This window comes from Pleurodeles waltl, chromosome 6 (assembly GCF_031143425.1).
Source record: "Pleurodeles waltl isolate 20211129_DDA chromosome 6, aPleWal1.hap1.20221129, whole genome shotgun sequence".
Classification (NCBI taxonomy): Eukaryota; Metazoa; Chordata; class Amphibia; order Caudata; family Salamandridae; genus Pleurodeles; species Pleurodeles waltl.
In genome coordinates, this window is record NC_090445.1 from 374,868,087 (window position 1) to 374,886,213 (window position 18,127).

The 18,127-nt window shown below is 46.0% G+C and overlaps 1 protein-coding gene across 2 annotated transcripts in view; it reads left to right on the plus strand.

The window, feature by feature from the left end:
- Positions 1-17,394, plus strand: part of LOC138299755 (ubiquitin carboxyl-terminal hydrolase CYLD-like) — a 221,132-nt gene extending 203,738 nt beyond the window's left edge. For both annotated transcript variants that reach the window (XR_011204832.1, XM_069238293.1), the window contains exons 16-17: positions 12,259-12,475; positions 16,771-17,394. Coding sequence is in view for 1 of the 2 variants with exons in the window: in XM_069238293.1 (XP_069094394.1) it covers positions 12,259-12,475; positions 16,771-16,955 (402 nt within the window). In the remaining variant the exon portion in view is untranslated. The remainder of the gene's footprint in view (positions 1-12,258; positions 12,476-16,770) is intronic.
- The last annotated feature ends 733 nt before the right edge of the window (positions 17,395-18,127 follow it).

Consider the following 18,127-nt stretch of genomic DNA (forward strand, 5'->3'; position numbering starts at 1 on the left):
TGAGGGCTTGGGCTAGGGTTCGAAGTTGGTGATATTGTCATGGAAGAAGTTGGCAAGTCTGTCACATAATTCTTCGGAGGGGGTGATGCTGTTTCCTGTGGCTGCAGGGTTGGCAAACTCTCTGATAATGTTGAAGAGCTGTGTTTGGAACTGCACTCAATGTGGTCAGCTAGGGCTTTACCTTTATCTCTCTCAGTAGCTATTGGTCGAGGTTTAGGGAGGTCTTGACAGTGGTCCTGCCTGAGGTGTCCTTGTTTGTGCGTCATCTTCTTTCCAGTTGCTTGCAGTGGTGTTTTGCTGTTCAGTTCCTTGATGTACCATCTTCCCATCTTGGTGAATCTCCTGTGTCTGCCGCTCTTGATGGTAGCGATGATGTCAGTGAAGTTAGTGATCCAGGAGTTGAAGTTTTCGACAGCTTGTTCTAGGTTTGATGCAGTGTTAGGGCATAATGTGTTCAGGATGTTGGCCCATTGGCTCTCTATTTGGCTCCTACTGTGGTGGAGGGTGGTGGGTGTGCTGGGTGGCTGGGCAGTGGAGGTGCAGGTGAGTTCGGTGAGATGGCTGTACTTGACTCTGTTGCTAGAGGTAAAGATGGGGCCCAGCGTGTGTCCTATGTTTTGGGTGGGGTTGGTAACAAGTTGGGTGAGTCTGATTCATGCTGTCGAGAAGGCTGGTGGTGTTCCTGTCATTGAGGTCATCAAGGTTGAAATTCAGACCTTAGAGCTAGACATAGTCTATTGAGTCAATGGCAAGCGGGGAGATGAAGTCTGGGATGACAGTGCTGAAGCTGGAGCGTGGCCCAGGTGGTCCGTAGACCTCAATAGGCCTTCAGGGCTGCCACTTCTTCCCAGTCATGGCTGGCACAGACACCAGGCTTCGGAGCTGATTGGCTCTTCTGAGCCAAAGCAACAGTCAACAGACCGGCTTCAATGTCAAAACACCTGTCAGCACAGACTCCTCCATCTGCGGAACATTCAGCAGCTGGGTTAGAGGATTTCAGTGCCCCTGTTCCACAGCACATTCTGGGGAGCTCAACAGTAGGCAGAAGAGACTATTCATTCACACGAAAACTAGCACGATTTCTGCCAAACCATGCACAAAGGTGCAGGACACTGTTCTTCGCAAGAGGAAGCATACCTTTGAGGAGCAACTTGCAGTGAAGCCACCACTGCCTCCCAAGATGAAGACGAATTGAGACAGGGCACTAGCATGATACCCTCATATTCCTCCATTCCTCCATTCCTCCTCCTCCTCCTCATAAAATACCTCCTTCTCCATCCAAACAGAAAATGTTAATTACCCTCTAAGCTTCTGTTTGTGGCCTGTGGAACTGTCGATTCACATGTGCCCAGCCACCTCCCCGGAAGTCTTCAGTTGTTGCAGACGCTTTGCTTTACATTTCTTTTCTCCATTCATGCACAAAGTCATCTTCATTCACTTCTGTGTTCAATCTCCATCCTCACACGCGTGGGAAAGCCATCTAACAATGGAGTCGATGCCCATGCGCATTACCAGTCATAGGAGGAGTTACTGTACCTCGTGACTCAAAAGACTTCTTCAAAGTAAAACAAGCTGTACACATTCAAGCCCAGTACTAGGGGGCAGGAGTATGCAGAAGATGTGAATGTACAAAATTACATGCCACAAACAAATGCTTATATGGTATGTAACATTTTCCTAAAGTGAATGAACCGCATGTAGGCATAACCCATGCGCACTGACATCCGTTTGTTTCTTTCCGTGCCTTCACATGTGGATCGAAAGCTATGTACCTTTTCTTAATCTCTTAAAGAGATCTTTTCTCAAAAATCTAACAATATGCAAGTAAATAAGTTGCCTCCTAAAATTACGGCACTTAAACTTGTAGTTATGTCTGTGGCAGATCCCCAGTCTCTGGTGTTTGGGTTCGGAGCAAGACACCAAAGGCCTACAAAGACTGTACACAAATGAATCTGAAAAACATGTAGAACACAAGGCAAAGCTTTTCATGGCAAAACACTGCAAGACTTCATGAAGGCCCTGCTCCTGAAAGGCGGGAGTATTGACCCACTCCTGTTCCAGCGACAGTTCTTTGTGATCAAAATCTTGGGGTAAGTCCAAGAAAAATCATAAGAAGTCAAGGTGGGACTTGACCCCTTCCTGCCACTTTCAATCCCCAAAGGAGGAGCAAAGGAGCTGATTCCAATACTGGTTCCTATGCATCCCTGACTTTACGGGTCATTTGTTGGTGACATTGCAGAAGATCAAAGCCTTTAGGGAGACCATACTGTTAATCTACGGCATGCTTCCAGCTCCCTCTGGCATGCCTTTGTGCCCCGAGATCCGCAGGGGCTTCCAGTCAGGTTACCTCTGGTAGCTTATTCTTTGGAGATGTCTGTGCACCTCAAATCCACTTTGGGTTCTGCACCGGTGTCAGTGCCAACTTCTGTCCAAACATCAAAATCTGCACCTTTCCCTTGGATGTTGACACCCACACTGACTGTGGTGTCCGATTCCAAGCAATGACCAAGGAAGTGCCCTGATCCAGATGTGGCACGGCCAATACTCAATTTGACTCCGACACAGTACCATTGCCATGCAGTCACATACAGACACTGCACCAACCTTTTGGCTGAGAATCCTACCAGAGTCAACCATATGAATGGATGAGTTTGCCCCACCTTGAAAACTGGTAGGTGGACCTGCACAATGCAGTGGATTGGATACTTCTCCCAATACTGGCCGGTTTCCCTCCTGGACCAGCAACTGAAGAAAGTTAATCTTTTGCCATGGTCTTCAGGAGTGCTGCTGTAGCCCTTGACCTGCAACTCCCTACTATTGAAGCAAAAACTAATGTTCTCACTGAGTTCCTTCAGCCTAATGAGACACTGAACCAAACCTTTTCAGCCCATCAGTGAGGCACTGACATACATACTATTGAGCATTTGACTAAACCATGTTGTTGGGAAAGAAAAGTCCCCTGCATGGTAATAGACTTGCCCCAACTGTACTCATATCACTGTACTTATAACTTATCACTGTAGTTATATACTGTACTTATATCAGGATCCCTAATGCTGATTTTTGTTGTCATAGGCAAAGACAAGATTATGTGTATGTGCCATGACATAGGCCTTTCTTATGGATTGCGGTCTTGTTGGTCTGGGAGGGGTGGCCAAAGTACTACCCTCATAGTGGTGAAAGACTATTCCCTTTACCAGGAGTTAAGCCACATAAGCATGGTGGTGGCAGCATACCATGTAGTGATCAGTAGGAGTGAACAGGTCCTTTTCACCTGTGTCACTGGAGTGAGGCCTGCAGGCTGACTAATTTAAAGTTCTGCTGCTCTGTGCTTAACTCACCCTTGGCCTGCACTGGTTTGGTGTGTAGTGCTGTGCACAGTGCATGTGTGATGTACATGTGCTGGATGTATGTGTTCCTGTGAATGGCGCAATAAAGGGATAATGCAGTACTGTGCAGTGCATGTGTATTACATTCATGTGCCTGTGAGTGGTACAATACATGAAGGGTGTAAGTTGTGCAGTGTGTGCATGTTATATGCATGTGCTGGATGTATGTGTGCTGTTACTGATACAGTACCTGGCAGACAGGGTTCCATTTTAGGGGACTCAGCTCGTTGCCTGTGTGCAGGGAAAGTAAGCAAACCTCATGCCAAGGGAGGGCTACTGTGAAGGAAGCTCTGCGCTGAATGGGTAAGTTCCCATGTATAATGAAGAACCTGTGACCTGGTATGCCAGGATGGGCTGCCACCAATAGATTGCTGTACGGAGTGGGCTGTAGCCATTGTGGGGTGGAAAGCTAGTGACCCTGTATGCAAGGAGGGGCTGGCTTGAAGCTATCTGCTGTGCCTATTGGGTCAGAGCATTAAGCAGTGGAGAGATGGTGACCTCATATTCCAGAGGGGTTCACCGTGACCAAGTAAGAAGTGTGACCTGTTCGAGATCATCTCTAGGCGAGAAAGATCACCATGGTGACCCCTATAGGCCTGCACTGTCAGGACTTTCACACTCCCCTCAAACCTCTGGCCCCCACCCACTTGTGGGAAGGGCCAAAGAACTTACCCAGCTTGGAGAAGCCATGAAGAACCTCCGGTCACTGCATCTGCAGGACTACACAAGGAGGAACTTGATGACACGCATGGGCTGTATGCAAAGGATTTTGCCAGATACTGCCGCTGGAGCTCCAGTGCCCTCGGAGGGGGCGCGCTCAGGGTCTCCGGTCACTCTAATCCTGCAGGTGCAGGTAAGACTGCCCAGGCGGAACTTGCTTGCCAGATAGTGCTTTGCGCACTGGAACACCTTTGACTTTTATATAGAGTCGGAGTGGAACTCTGGAAACTCAGGCTACTAATAGGGCTTCAACTGAATGTTGCCTATAATGAATTAGGAATAACCGTTGGTACTCAGGGGGCAACCTAAGAAACACTAGAAGTCTGACCTCAGGAGACTGTGAAAGTTGTTCGTGAATGTCGTATTTCCCTTTTTGGTGGCAGCTCTAAAATAAATACTTATTTTTATGCTACTTCCTTGTGCCAGAGAAAGACTGAGGCCTTTGACCTATTTTGAATCTTTGCCCTCTCAATGCATTTTTGCAAAAGGACAAATTCAAGATGCTCACACTGGCCTAGGTTCCCTGGATCTAGGAGACTAGATTGTGGTGTTGGACCTGCAAGATGTCTATTTCCATATCCCAGTACTGCAGGCCCACACACTACCTGCTGTTCAATGTGGGCCACAATCATTTTCAGTTTGCTGTTCTCTCTTTTGGCCTAACCAGTGCCCCTCGGTGATGGCTGCGGTTGCAGACCATCTTCATAGTCTTCCTCTACTTTGACGACTGGCTTGTTGAATGGGGGCTCCTCTGTTGTGGACCACCTCCAGAAGATAACATATCTCCTTACATCAATGGGTTTCACAACCAACCTGCCAAAGTTACAATGACTGTTTCACAGACACTCGTTTTGTATCTGAGCCATCCTAGATATGGTGGCCTTCCCTCTGGATCAGCAAGTCCAGGGCATTCAGGTTATGATCCTAATGTTTAAGCCTCTCTCCTAGATGTAACTGACGATGGCTCTGAGGCTTCTTGGTCTATTGGCTTTCTGCATCCTGCTCATTGACCACACCAGATGGCACATGCGAGCTCTAAAGTGGGATCTGAACTTTCAGTGGGCCGATCACCAAGGGGACCTGTCGAGATTCCATTAGGGTTTTAGAGGAGATGTCAAAAGATCTTCAGTTGATGCTGCTCACCCGCATTTGGACCAACCGCAGACTCCTCTCCCTACCGCACCCAGAGGTGACTAGTGACCGATACATTGCTGCTGGGCTGGGGAGATCATCTGGTAGAGGTGGTCAGAGGACTATGGGCTCTGGCAGAGATCCAGTTTGCTGGAGTTGCAGGTGATTCACTTGGTGTTGAAGGCCTTCCTGCCATCCATCAAAAGGAGGTTGGTTCAAGTTCTCATGGACAACAGCACCAGCATGTGCTACTGCAACAAGTGGGATGGCTTCCACTAGGTTTCGCTGGGTGAGTCTAGCTACTATCTGGCAGAATGTGGCATACAAGGGTAGACGGACTCACCCAGTGACACCTAGTGGATCATGAATGGCAGCTACGCCTGGAGGGTGACACAGGGCATCTTCCAGTCAAGGGAATAAACCTGACTTGATTTCTTCACCTGCACTGAGAATCTGCAGTGTCAACACTTTTGCATATTATAGTTCCCAAGAAGGCTCTCTCTTGGAGTCTCATTCCACCTGAATTGGAGCACCATGATTCCTGTATTCCTTCCTACCATTAACAATATAACTTAGTGGCTCCTGACCGGGCCAGGAGAGTGTGGTACCCAGAATATCTGGAGTTGAGCATCTGTCCTTCAATCAGGCTGATGCTTCTGGAGGAATCTTCTGTCACAGCGGCACGGCAGGGTCTAGTCCCCAGGTGTGCTCAGTCTGCACCTCCATACATGGAGATTGAGCAGCAATTTTCTTTTATCTTCCTTCTGAAGTCATTGATGTTATCTCGGCAGCCAGGTGCCCTTTGACAAAATTGGTGTAGGCTGACTTAAGGGATAAGTAAGTGGCTAGATGTGGCACCCAACAGATGTTGCAGACCAAATTGTCAGGTGTCTTGTTATTCGTTTTATCTTTGCCCCAGCAAGGACTTGCAGTGGGTACTGTTAAAGGTTACTTGTAGGTCCTTTCAGCCTTTTTATGTTTGCCGTACTATCCATCATTATTAAAATTGCCTTTTGTAGTGAGACTGCTTAAAATTTTGCAACATATACTTCTACCAAAAACCTTTGTGATTCCACAGTAGGAGTTAAATTTGTTTCTTACTTTCCTAATGTGTACTCCTTTCAACTTAATGCACAGTTGCCCATTAGGCTCCTTGACAACCGTCGTTTTGGACGCAACATCAGTTCATGGAATGAACGAGCTTCAGACCCTCTCAGTTCAACTGAATTATACCACTTTTTTCCAGATAAACTGGGGTTGAAAGCCTAAGACATGTTCCTGGCAAAGGTAGTGAAGATAGAACTATTACTCATCCCACATTCTTTGCTCCACCTCATCCCCTTGCTTGTACTCCTAAAGAGCACTAAGCTTTTACATTGATTGTACCAAGAACCATCAGGTAAACAATCATCTCTGTGTGGGTTTCTCTGGAGCAAAGGGCAAGGCAGTGCAGAAGTGTACTATACCATGATGAATAGTGCTGTGTAAAACGATCTGCTGCGCATTGGCTAAGAAGCAGCCTCCAGACGGTCTGATGATTCATTCCACCAGAGCCAAGGCTGCTACCACTGCATTCAATCAATAAAGATTTATAAAGTGCGGCTAATCACTTGGCAGGGTATCCAGGCGCTTGCAGGTCCCATGGGCTTATTCGTACAGCCAGATGTTCAGGCCCTTCGGAATTCTGGAAGTGAGGTGATGGTCCAGAAGTGTGTGGGGAGGCTGTTCCAGGTTTTTGTTGCAACGTGAGAGAAAGAGCGTCCTCCACTTCTGCTTTGGTAGATGCAGGGAGTATGGGCAAGTGAAAGGGAGGCAGAGCATAGTCTTAACGGTTGGTGGAAGTTCAGGCAGTGGTTACTGTATGTGGGTCTTTGTGTAGAGCCTTGTGTGCGTGGGTCAGCAGCTTGAATTGCCATCTCTTCTGTACGGGGAGCTAGTGGAGTTGCCTGAGGTGGGGTGTGATGTGGGTTCGTCGGGGAAGGCTGAGGATGAGTCTGGCAGTGGCGTTCTGTGTAGTCTGAAGTCTCTGTAGGAGGTGCGATTCAAACGTAGAGGGCGTTGCCGTAGTGTAGTCGGCTGGTGATCAGGGCCTGTGTTATGGTGCTTCTCATGTGTAGAGGTAGCCACTTGAAGATCTTACGTAGCATGCGCAAATTGAGGAAACAGCCAGAGGAGAAGGCGTTGTTCTATGATTTCATGGTGAGCTTGCTGTCAGTGATGATTCTGAGGTTTCTGGCGTGGTCGGAGGGAGTGGGTGTGGGTCCTAGGTCTGATGGCCACCAGGAGTCGTTCCATGTGTTGCTTCTGTTGCCAAAGATCAGTACTACTGTCTTGTCTGTGTTCAGCTGCAGACAGTTGTTCTTTATCCAGTCAGCTTGTCATGCATCTGTGGAAGCTGTTTCTGGTGGTGGAGGGGTCATCAGTGAGTGAAAGGATGAATTGGGTGTTGTCTGCTTAGGAAATTGTTGAGACTGGGGGATCTGACGATGTTGGCCAGTGGGTCATATATGTGTTGAAGAGTGAGGGTGGAGGTGATCCATCGGAACGCGACCCCTTGGATGCCAATGTGGTGGAGGCTTTCTATCAGCATGTGATGGGATATGGTGTTAAAGGTTGTCGAGAGGTCGAGAAGTATCAAAACTGCTGTTTGTCCTTGGTCGAGTAGGGTTTGGATGTCGTCGGTGGCTGCGATCAGGACAGTTTTGGTGCTGTTATTGCTGCGGAAACCGGATTCGGAGGAATTGTGTTGGTGGTTCTGCTCCAGGTATGTCATGCTTTACTTGTTGATGATCTTGTACAGTACCTTTCCTGGGAGTGGGAGTAGGGAGATTGGCCGGTAGTTTTTGGGTTCGCTAGGGTCGGTGGAGGGTTTTTTGAGTAGTGGTCTGACTTTGACATGTTTCCAGGCATCAGGAAATGTTTGTGTGGATAGAGGTGTTGAACTGGGTGGTGCGTTCCTGGCCAATCCTTTGGGTTCCAAGATTGAATATGTAGTGCGGGCCTGGGTCTGTGAGCTCCGAGTAGAAGGATTTCATGGTGAAGGTGATGTCCTGGGTGGAGAGAATGTTCCAGGTGGTCAGTATGTGGTTCATGTTGATTATGGTGGTTGCATATCTGTTGAGGAAGTCCGTAGGTGTGGGTTGGGATTTGAAGTTTTTGCGATCTTGACGTGGGAGAAGTGGGCAAGGATGTCACACAGCCCTTGTGAGAGTGTGATGTTGTTTTCACTGGCATCCGGGTTGGGGAATTCCTCAACGATGTTGAAAAATTTCTTTGTGTTGTTGGAGCTGGTTTTGATGCGTGTGGCAAGGGCTGTCTGGTGGGGGGCGCTGGTCATCTTGGGGTTGAGGGTATGGGGGCTGGAGATGCTGAAGTGGCCGATGGAGTGATTGGTCAATGTGAGTTCTGTAACACGGCTGTATTTGACGCAGTTGCTGGAGGTGAAACTGGGTCCAGCATGTCTTGCAGTGTATGTGGGATCGTGGATGATCTGGGTCAGTCCGAGGCTGCTAATACTGTCGGGGAGGTGTGCAGTATTGTTGTCATTGGGGTCGCTGATGTGGAAATTTAGTTCACAGAGGAAGATGTAGTCCTTGGAGGCTAAGGGCGCAGTAAATTCTGCACTGGTGTTGCAGAAGCTGAAGCACGGGCTCGGGGTCGGTATGCGATGGTGCCTCTGATGGTTGTTTTGCCAGCCATGTGGGGCTTGAAGTTGAGCTCTTCCATGGGGATGGTAGTGTTGGTGGTGCACTGTATGGGCTTTGTGGATGATGGCTGTTCCTCCTCCCGGCTTGTTGTTGCAATCCTGGTGAGTGATTTTATATCCGTTGGGGAACTCTGTGGCAATGTCTGGGCTGGATGTGGGGTTGAGCCAGGTCTCGGTGAGGAAGACGATGTTGGTTGCAAGGGTGGAAATAAGGTTCCATAATTCAGTCCGGGCTCGAAAAATCATAAAAATGTTACTAGACCTGCAGGTCGAGTAACTTACATCTACTCGACCTAACTGTAATGTACTTGACCCATAAAACGGATCTCAAATTGTGTGATCCTAGGCAAATAATTTAGAGCATCGCCTTTTTCTTTGCTCTCACATATGATTGCAACTTCAGATATGTGATCTCAGCATTTCAGCAGTACAAAAATACCTCTTTTTTTTTTATTAAGTAGACTAAAGTTTGCTGAATGCGTCACAAGAATCTAGCCCACATATCCATGAGGTCTAGCCCACATTATTTAGGACTTCTTTTAGTTTACTAACAACATTGCCATTAGGGCAGGAGTGTTTCTCAGTTTGTTTAAACACTCGGTTTTAATAAATATATTACTAAACCATGAAATGTCTAAAAATCTCTCCACTAACTTGTAGCTTTACTGATAAAACTATATAGTGCATTAATCTTTGACAATTGGGTTTCAGAAACCATATCTTTTGCACATCAACACAAAGTATTCTGATTTGTTTTCATCCTATTAAAATATTTTTTTCATTACACAGAAATATAAAAAAGGACTTTCATAACTAATGAAATATATTTTGAAATGTTTGCACAGTTGACTTAGTAATTTAAATGTTGTGTGTTAGGAAAAACCTGACACACTATATCCTTTTATTTTCCATTCTTAGCAGCAGGTCACCCAGTTCACCTTACAAAGTTCTGGAACTCTGCAGTCAGAAGGAAAATTAATTGTAAGACAATCTGACTTCTGACCTCTGTCTGTGAACACAGAGCACATGTGACATAAGAACAAGATTTAAAGGCATCTTTTATTGCCCCTCCACTTTTCAACTGAACAGATCGCCTGTGCAGTGTCAACTCGCCAGAAGGGTTGAGTAAGTATTCAAAATAGCTCGACCTGATCAAATAAGACTCACCAATGCGAGTGGATTTTTCGAGCCCTGTCAGTGGCATGCTTGCAAAGTGAGCGTGTGTTGACAACGGCCCTTGCGCGTTGGTGTTATTGTTCAGGTGGTGTTTGTGGTGTGCTTGGGATGGGGCTGGTCCGTGAGCTGATGTGAGTGCTGTGGCAGGTGAAAAAGGAGTGGGTGCAGGTGAAGGTTCCTAAAGTGGAGCGTGGATCAGCACAGTGGCAGTGTTTGTTGTGGCGTCGAGGGTGTAGAGTTTGGCAATGGTGTATCTTCGGGGGGGGTTAGTTGGGGGCAGGGGTCATGGCGCGGATGCGGAAATGCTGCGGCCTTCATTAAGTAGATCCTGAGGTGGGTGGGGCTTCTGTTGGCGGGAAGAACAGTGAGTGGAAAAACACGGACAGGAAAACCCAGGCAACTGCGGTGTCACTGGATAAGTCTGGAAAAGCAGGAACTGGAAGCCACAGACAAGTGGCAGGCTAGGTGTCCAGGTGCCTACTGATGTGGTTGCGCTGTGGCCTACATTAAATAGGTCTTGGGGTGGGCCGGGCTTCTGTTGGCAGGAAGGATGGTGAGTTGGAAGACCTGGTCTCAAAAACCCCAGTGGGAAAACCCAGGCAGCTGCGGTGTCACTGGATCAGTCTGGAAAAGCAGGAACTGAAAACCACAGGCAAGTGGCAGGCTAGGTGTCCAGGTGACATGCAAAGTGTCTGTCCTGGATGTCTGCCAGACTTCAACGTGAGCACCAGAGCACACGTTCACTACGCAGTAAGCACTATACAGTCCAGTCTGTTGTAATGGGCATTTTGCCCATTTGGTCCTGCAAGATTTTTTGATCTGAGCCTGCCCACAGATACACCCAATGCTTAATTTGTGCTTATTGTTTCCGGTGCTGAGCACCGGCACTTATTTCTGAGGGCCGGCGCTTAGTCTTTTGCCTCAAGCATTTGCTACGAGCAAAAGACACATATGGGAAAGATGGGGGAAGAGAGAAACAAAAAGTGCCACAAAAGCAGAAAGCTGCCAGAGTGAGCTGGAGGGCAAGGAGTGGCTTTAAGTGGATTGAAGAGGCCCGAGATGGCTTCATGATTACTCTGCCTCAGTATTCCGTGCCCGCACATTTAAATGCGGCAGCCGCGTTTTTAAGAGGAGGGCTTTGGGCACCGGAACGTTTCTATTTACAAATTAAGCACTGGATACACCACCATAGGAGATACTGATATTCTATCTATTGACAAGATGAGGAATCTGAGATTAGAAGAATCTGTCAGATGAACAAATTACTTAGCTTCAGTAATGCTCTTTCTGGTGGATACTGTATCATAACGCAGATTATTCACAGCCATCCTACCTCCTTGCTATGTGAAATGGTCTCCTTTCCGATATAAAATGGTCCCAATTTAGGAGTCTGCACAGTTGTCCTTCCAATTTGCTGATGGGTTCCGCATCTTAGTGTGCAGACAAGCCTGCAGAAGAAACTGATATTAGTGTGCCTGGGTGGGACCTGCATGTGGCTCCCTTTGTCACTTCCAACGGAACGAAGTGCATGCGGGGCTCCATGGCAACACCTATCGTCATGCCGGAGCACTGCTATTTTAGCTTCCTGATCCAGTCTGGCACATTGGAATATTGACAGTGTATGAATTCTGCAATTAGAGTTTCCGCCAGAAAAAAAAGCTTTACAGAAGTTAAGTAACTTGTTCATCACACACTCCCAATGTGTTCCACAAATGTCTCCAGGAGATTTGATTGGCAAAAACCTTGTTTCTTGTACTTACTACACATTCGTTCTAGAAGTGGGTGCTAGTAATCTTAATATCGGCCTATCCATTTCCACCATAAATACCAGAATGTTCTAGATGACCACCAAAGATGGGCTGCATTGCTGTGCTCTCCCAGATCCAGTTCCCACTCGAAAAGAAGTGGCTGTTCTTCTGATGTAATTTAAAAAAAAAACCTGTTTGAAGAAACCTCCTTTGACATCTTATCTATTTTTTTCTCTGCTGGATGCTTTCAAGCATCCTGAGACTGCAGTTCACATCTTGCAATGCCATACAAAAACCAGTCAGGCTGCACACGTTTTCCCACCCCTCTGATCAAGGCCTCAAAATTTGACAGTTTCAAGCCAAGTACCTTGTTTGTGTTTCTTACCAGGTTCACCGGGCACGCCGAAGGAGGACACACCAGCCTCAATGCTTGCGTCTCCCAGAGGAACTGAGCCAGTGCACAGACTTTCCCGGGCTGGTTCCACGACAGACCATGCAGCTCTTTGCAGTGCTCTGTATTGAGACCAGTCACTACGTAGCCTTCACCAAGCATGGACCCCGTGACCAAGACTGGATGTTTTTTGACAGTATGGCAGACCGTGAAGGTAAAGGCATTATTGCATGGTCTGGCTCTTTCTTGTTGAATCTGTCTCTCCAATCTGTTTACTCATCTTCTACCCCATGTCAGTTTACTCTGTCTGCCTCTCCATCCCTTTAGTCTGTATGCCCAATCCTACTTTACAAACTCCCCCATTCTTGAGTGGGTCTCTCTCTCTTTCTCTCTCTCTTCAGTTGTCTGTATTGTCTCACTCTTTAATCATAGCTCATGACCGTGGGCATCTGTTTCCTAAGGCAGCAAGGCTGCCATGCCTATACCAATGTTTCTTGGTATAATACACAATGGCGTATAGTGCTGCCCTTCAGCCCTTTACAAGGTGCTTGGTTGAAGGTGTGCACAGTGCTCCCTGCCCACTACAAGCCCATTCCACCCTACTCTCTCAGACGTGACACAGCTCTTGTACAATTCACTGAATGGTTGTGTTTCCATTATATGGAGCAGATTATATATGGGCTCCTCTTTTTCTGCTGATGGCAGAATGTGAAGTACTGTTGTCTACAGGGTTAGATAATGGTTCAAGCAGGACATATATGTGCTTTCAATCTAATGTGGTGATGGGGACTTAAGTATTCAACAGTTGATTTATTTTTGTTGCAGTGGTAGCATGTGTCTTCGCCTTGCAAATTCTACAGAATAGGGCAGCATCAGCATGCAGTGACTGCCTAATCAGGTTCTACTCAGGATTCTAATGATGATAAACAGAGAAACCAAAGGCAGTGGCTGAGAAATAGCATTTAGTAACTTGAAAAAAGGGAAAAGATTAATAAATATTTACAGTTTGTTGGTTACAGATTCACATTATGTGCTCTCTCTTGCTATCTAGTCTCGAAGTTGGAATATTGCTATGTGTTTTTTTCTGTCTGTAAGAATTGTGCTGCAATTATGATGGGTCAGAGGAAAGTTAATGTTTATCGCATTCCTAATACCTGGAGTTTAGACTTTATCTGGTTTAATTAATCAAACCTGTTCTGAGTTTTTGGATAATAAAATACTGATTTTAGTACTTAATGCACCAAAATCTACATCACTGTAGATATTGTATTATTTAGATCATTAAAATTCCAGCAGGTGTGATTTGGGTGCTGTAAATTCCATACTACTTAAATTCAGAACCCTGCTGGCTCAAATTATTGAATATTGAAAAAAAGTGCACAATGAAGTGTGAGATCTTTGCTCCTGCCTGTTGTCACCCTTCCTGAAGCAATGACCGAGAAAAGGGCACGCCCTTCCAGTTAGTAGAAATGCACTTCTACTGACTGGGAAAGCTGGCCATCCAAATGGATTCTGGTCCCAGGACTCAAACTCTTACACCAGGAAATGTTAGTGCAAAGATCTGAGGTTCGCGTAAAAGCTGAATTGTACACGAGTGGTGTCAGTAGACTGCACTGCGGTCTCTTTTAACACAAACACTCTCTATGCTGTCCCCACAACTTTGAGACTACCCCAAGATATGAAGAGCAGTCCCATGTTGTTCATGAAGGCATGTGTGCTGAGTACCCTTCAGATCACAGGTTCTGGGCCTTGTATTAACATGGACAGGCCTAGGTGCACACTGGACTAGCATGATTGCAGAGCCAAACGAAAAGTGAGGGGACCAGTTTCCTACGCACTCTAGCACCCAAGTGAAGTGTATGTGCCAATTTACTATGCAGGGGACATTTTTGTCCCAACAAATATATTATCAGTGATGAAATGCATATCCTGATATTCTTCGGGCTCAGGCTTAAAGTTTTATTCCTATAATCCTCTAAGTATGTTGTTGGACACCTAGGACTAGTTCTCTTTTGTGTAGTTGGAGCGTTAGGGGGCAGATGAGGAAGAATAAAACGTCCCTGTTTTGCAAGAGCATAAAGATAAATGTAATTGTCTCAGCAGTCAAGGGGCTATGTGAGTGATAGTGTCAGAATAGAGATGGATACATTGTGGGCTGTACTGCATTCCTGTACGTTTTTAGGAGAAACCTATCAATTGCTGGGGCGAAAAGTATGTTTGCATAATTTCTAGATAGATATTTAAACCACTCTTAGAAATGCTTTGAATTGAAGATGAGCGAAGCACGTTGAAAGGAATCCACGTGCAAAGGTTCCTTGAGATGGACTATGTTTTTTGGAATTTCTTGGATGCGTGTACCTGAATTAGAAAAACAATATTTGGCGTCTGTGAAATTAATATACCACATCAAGTTTTGTGTGAATACTATACTATGACTGGCATTTGGTGCCTCTTACGAGGGAAACATCCTTACAACGCAGGAATTATAACGTAATGCCTTTACCACAGATCCATTACCACCCAATGCCTTTACAACTATTATTTTAGGTTTAGGTGTGGGTAGGAGTATTGAGTGATAAGGATCTTTTTAGAGTTTAGGGGAATTGGGTAGTAAGGTTGTTTTCAGGGGTTTGGGGTGTGTAAGGGCATTGGGTGTTAAGGGTGTTTTAGGGTTGGGTAGGGTTATTGGATGGTAAGGGGGTTTTTTAGGGTTTAGGGGTATTGGGTGGTTTGTCACTGGTTTACTATGCCGATGACACGCAGCTGGTCTTTTCATTTTCAGCCATTTCCAACTCGGATCAGCCTAATCTAACACCATGCCTTCAAGCAGTAGCTAGATGGGTGGACAGCTGTAAACTCAAAATAAACGGAGATAAAACAGAAGTAGTGCTTTGGGTAACTATGGCCTCCTTAAATCCCCTCCCACAGTCCCCGAAGGGCTGGAAGACCTGCCTCCACCAAAAGACAATATAAAGTCCTTGGGTTTTTGGCTGGACTCCCGTCTTACTATGGACTATCAATCTAAAAATTTGGCGGCCACCTGTTTCAGTCTATTAAGACTTCTTAGAAAGTCTTTAAGATTCTTCCATTCCCAGCCAAAAGATTTTTACTCAGGCTCTTGTAAGTTCACGCATGGACTATGGGAATGTCCTTTATCTGAGCTCACCTTGATATGTACTAAAGAGACTGCAGGTGGTGCAGAACGCCGCTGCACGCCTACTCATGAATATCCCTAGACACCTGTCCCCAAAACCCACATCAGTCTCTCTCCACTGGCTCCCTGTGGAACAACGGATCAACTTCAAACCTCTCTGCACTGTGCACAGAGCCCTTTATAACAAGGGTCCCGCCTTTCTTAAGCAGACTGCAGCACCTTAAGTCCCTAATATGTCTCTCAGATCATTCAAGTGCTTTCCTAATTAATGTTCCACGGATTAAGAAAACAAGATGGGGAGGCCGATCCTTAGCATATAGAGCCTCAAATCTTTGGAACTCCCGTCCCTTGGAGCTCCGTCAAGATAGCCAAGAACTTTCCTTTCGTAGAAATTTGAAGACTCTTCTGTTCACAGCATAAGACGCCGCCTTGTAGTCGGTTCTGTTTGCGCCCTAGCGCTGGGAGGCCTTCGGGTAGCCATGCGCTCTACATATTCTTAAAACTAAACTAAACACTTGTGATATAGCTGAAAAGAGTTGACTTTTGCCTTTTTTATGCTTAAGACACATTGTTATTCCAGTACAAACAGCACGAAAGGAGCAAAACAAAAACAAGTCATTGTTATTATCACATGAAGGAAATCCATTCTTATTTGAATTTCTCAAAGACTTTTTGCCTAGGCTTGAGTCACCATTGGAATTTCAGACACCTTCAGAGAGTTCTGGCATATTAGCCACAAACGTTGCATAATGAGACTAATAGCTTGCTTTTACCATAATAAATATATGTTTAAATATCTGCGCAATGTCAGGCGATGCCCAAAAACCCAGAAATGTTTATAGGTGCCACACTTGGCATGCTGTCTTTTACAAACATGCAAGTGTTTAGGACTGATGCATGTGAGATCGATGTTCCCCGGTTTGTGCTTCCATAAGGGCCTGTAGAAAACATAAAAAGCTCCATTCCCTTGTAAACCAAATACACATATAACGTTATAAACAAAGTATTTTTTCCTTTTGTTAGGCATGTGTAGTTGATTCAGTACTGATGGCTTTTTCTTTGCACTTGTTACCAATTTAAATTGCGAAAAACAGGAGTATGTGGCCGGCTAACATCGGGCGTAGGGCAGCTTGAGTCCTCCCTGCTATCAAGTTTTGCCCATCTATTTCATATCGACGAACATCTGCTGCTCCTTCTCAATAATCACTCATGAACTCAGCCACACACCAACCACTACACTTAGCCACTTAAACACGCAGGACTTGACCCGCACATTCAACCCATTTACCATTCTCTTACTTGCTTATCCACTAACCATTTTAAACCATCCAATGCATGTTATTTTTACCTTGCAGGTGGCCAGAATGGCTTTAACATCCCACGGGTGGTGCCTTGCTCTGAAGTGGGCGAGTACCTGAACATGACACCTGCCCAGCTCCGGGACCTGGATCCCAAGACCATTCCCGTCTTCGCCCGCCGGCTGCTTTGTGATGCTTACATGTGCCTTTACCACAGCCCCAGCTTGAGCCTTTACAAATGAACTTATCACAGTAAAGGTCTGTGTGGTGTCATCCCATGAACGGCAGCAGCCTTGGTCTATAGGAAACTTAGAAATTTCTCCTCACAGACCGGTGCCTCTGAAATCATGGTGGGGCTGCCACAGTCACTGGAAATTCACCCTGTGGTACAACCAGCTTCGAGTCTTCATCCTTTAGATGCAGTTTAAATAACTTATAGCTATCACTTTTTAATACCAAATAAGATGAGTTGCACTAGTAAGGCTGTTCTTTCCCAGTTTGTATATAGATAAATATATTTAAAAAACATGATTAAAAGGCCACCACAGTGTGATGGGATGAAGTGTGGGATTTGAGGTGACGAAAAGGGTAGATAGAGGGACTGATTGTGTGTAAAACCAAATGCTGTGTTTGTGGCTGTTTCTATGCTGCCTGAAGATGTGTAAATAAATCTACATTTTTAAAAGCTGTTTGTCACGACTATGTTTATAATCGGTTTGATGTACAGGTGTTATAGATTATGACGCACATCACTCACGCACACGCATTCCCTGGACAGTAGCCTATACCACCTTCGGTAATGGAAGGATACCTTATGGGAAAACCAGTTTACTTTTGTACGGCCAAAAGCTTTTCTTGGTAAGGGTGAAAGCTTGCGAGGGCTCGCTTCAAGGCAGAACCCCTTCTTCCTCATAGCCCTGCTCGCTTCTCCCTCCCTCCTTCCTCATAGCCCTGCTCGCTTCTCCCTCCCTTCTTCCTCATAGCCCTGCTCGCTTCTCCCATACTCTACGGTTGCTTGGGCATGCCCATCCTATGGAGTGGAAGGGAAATACAAAATAAGGACAGCCGCCATCTAGGTCCGAGGAGGTGGGGTCTTTACAGGCAGCCAGGCCTGAGTGCAGTGCCTGTCTGTGCATGCTGGGGGTTGAGCCCGTATAGGAAACTTAAACATCACGCTTTTCTGAAGACCATTTCAACAACAGATGATGACTGATCTTATGTTTTGTCACAAAACTAGCATGTCCAATATGTTATAAAGTCCACAGAACATTGGTCTTGGTGAATATAGGTTTATTAACGACTCATAACGAAACTACGTCAAGAAGCATGATTGGTAGGTGACTCTCCGTTTGAAAGGCATTTTTGTTTTTTAGACCAAACGCTAAGGTTGGGCCAGGAAGAAAGGCTGGTGCCC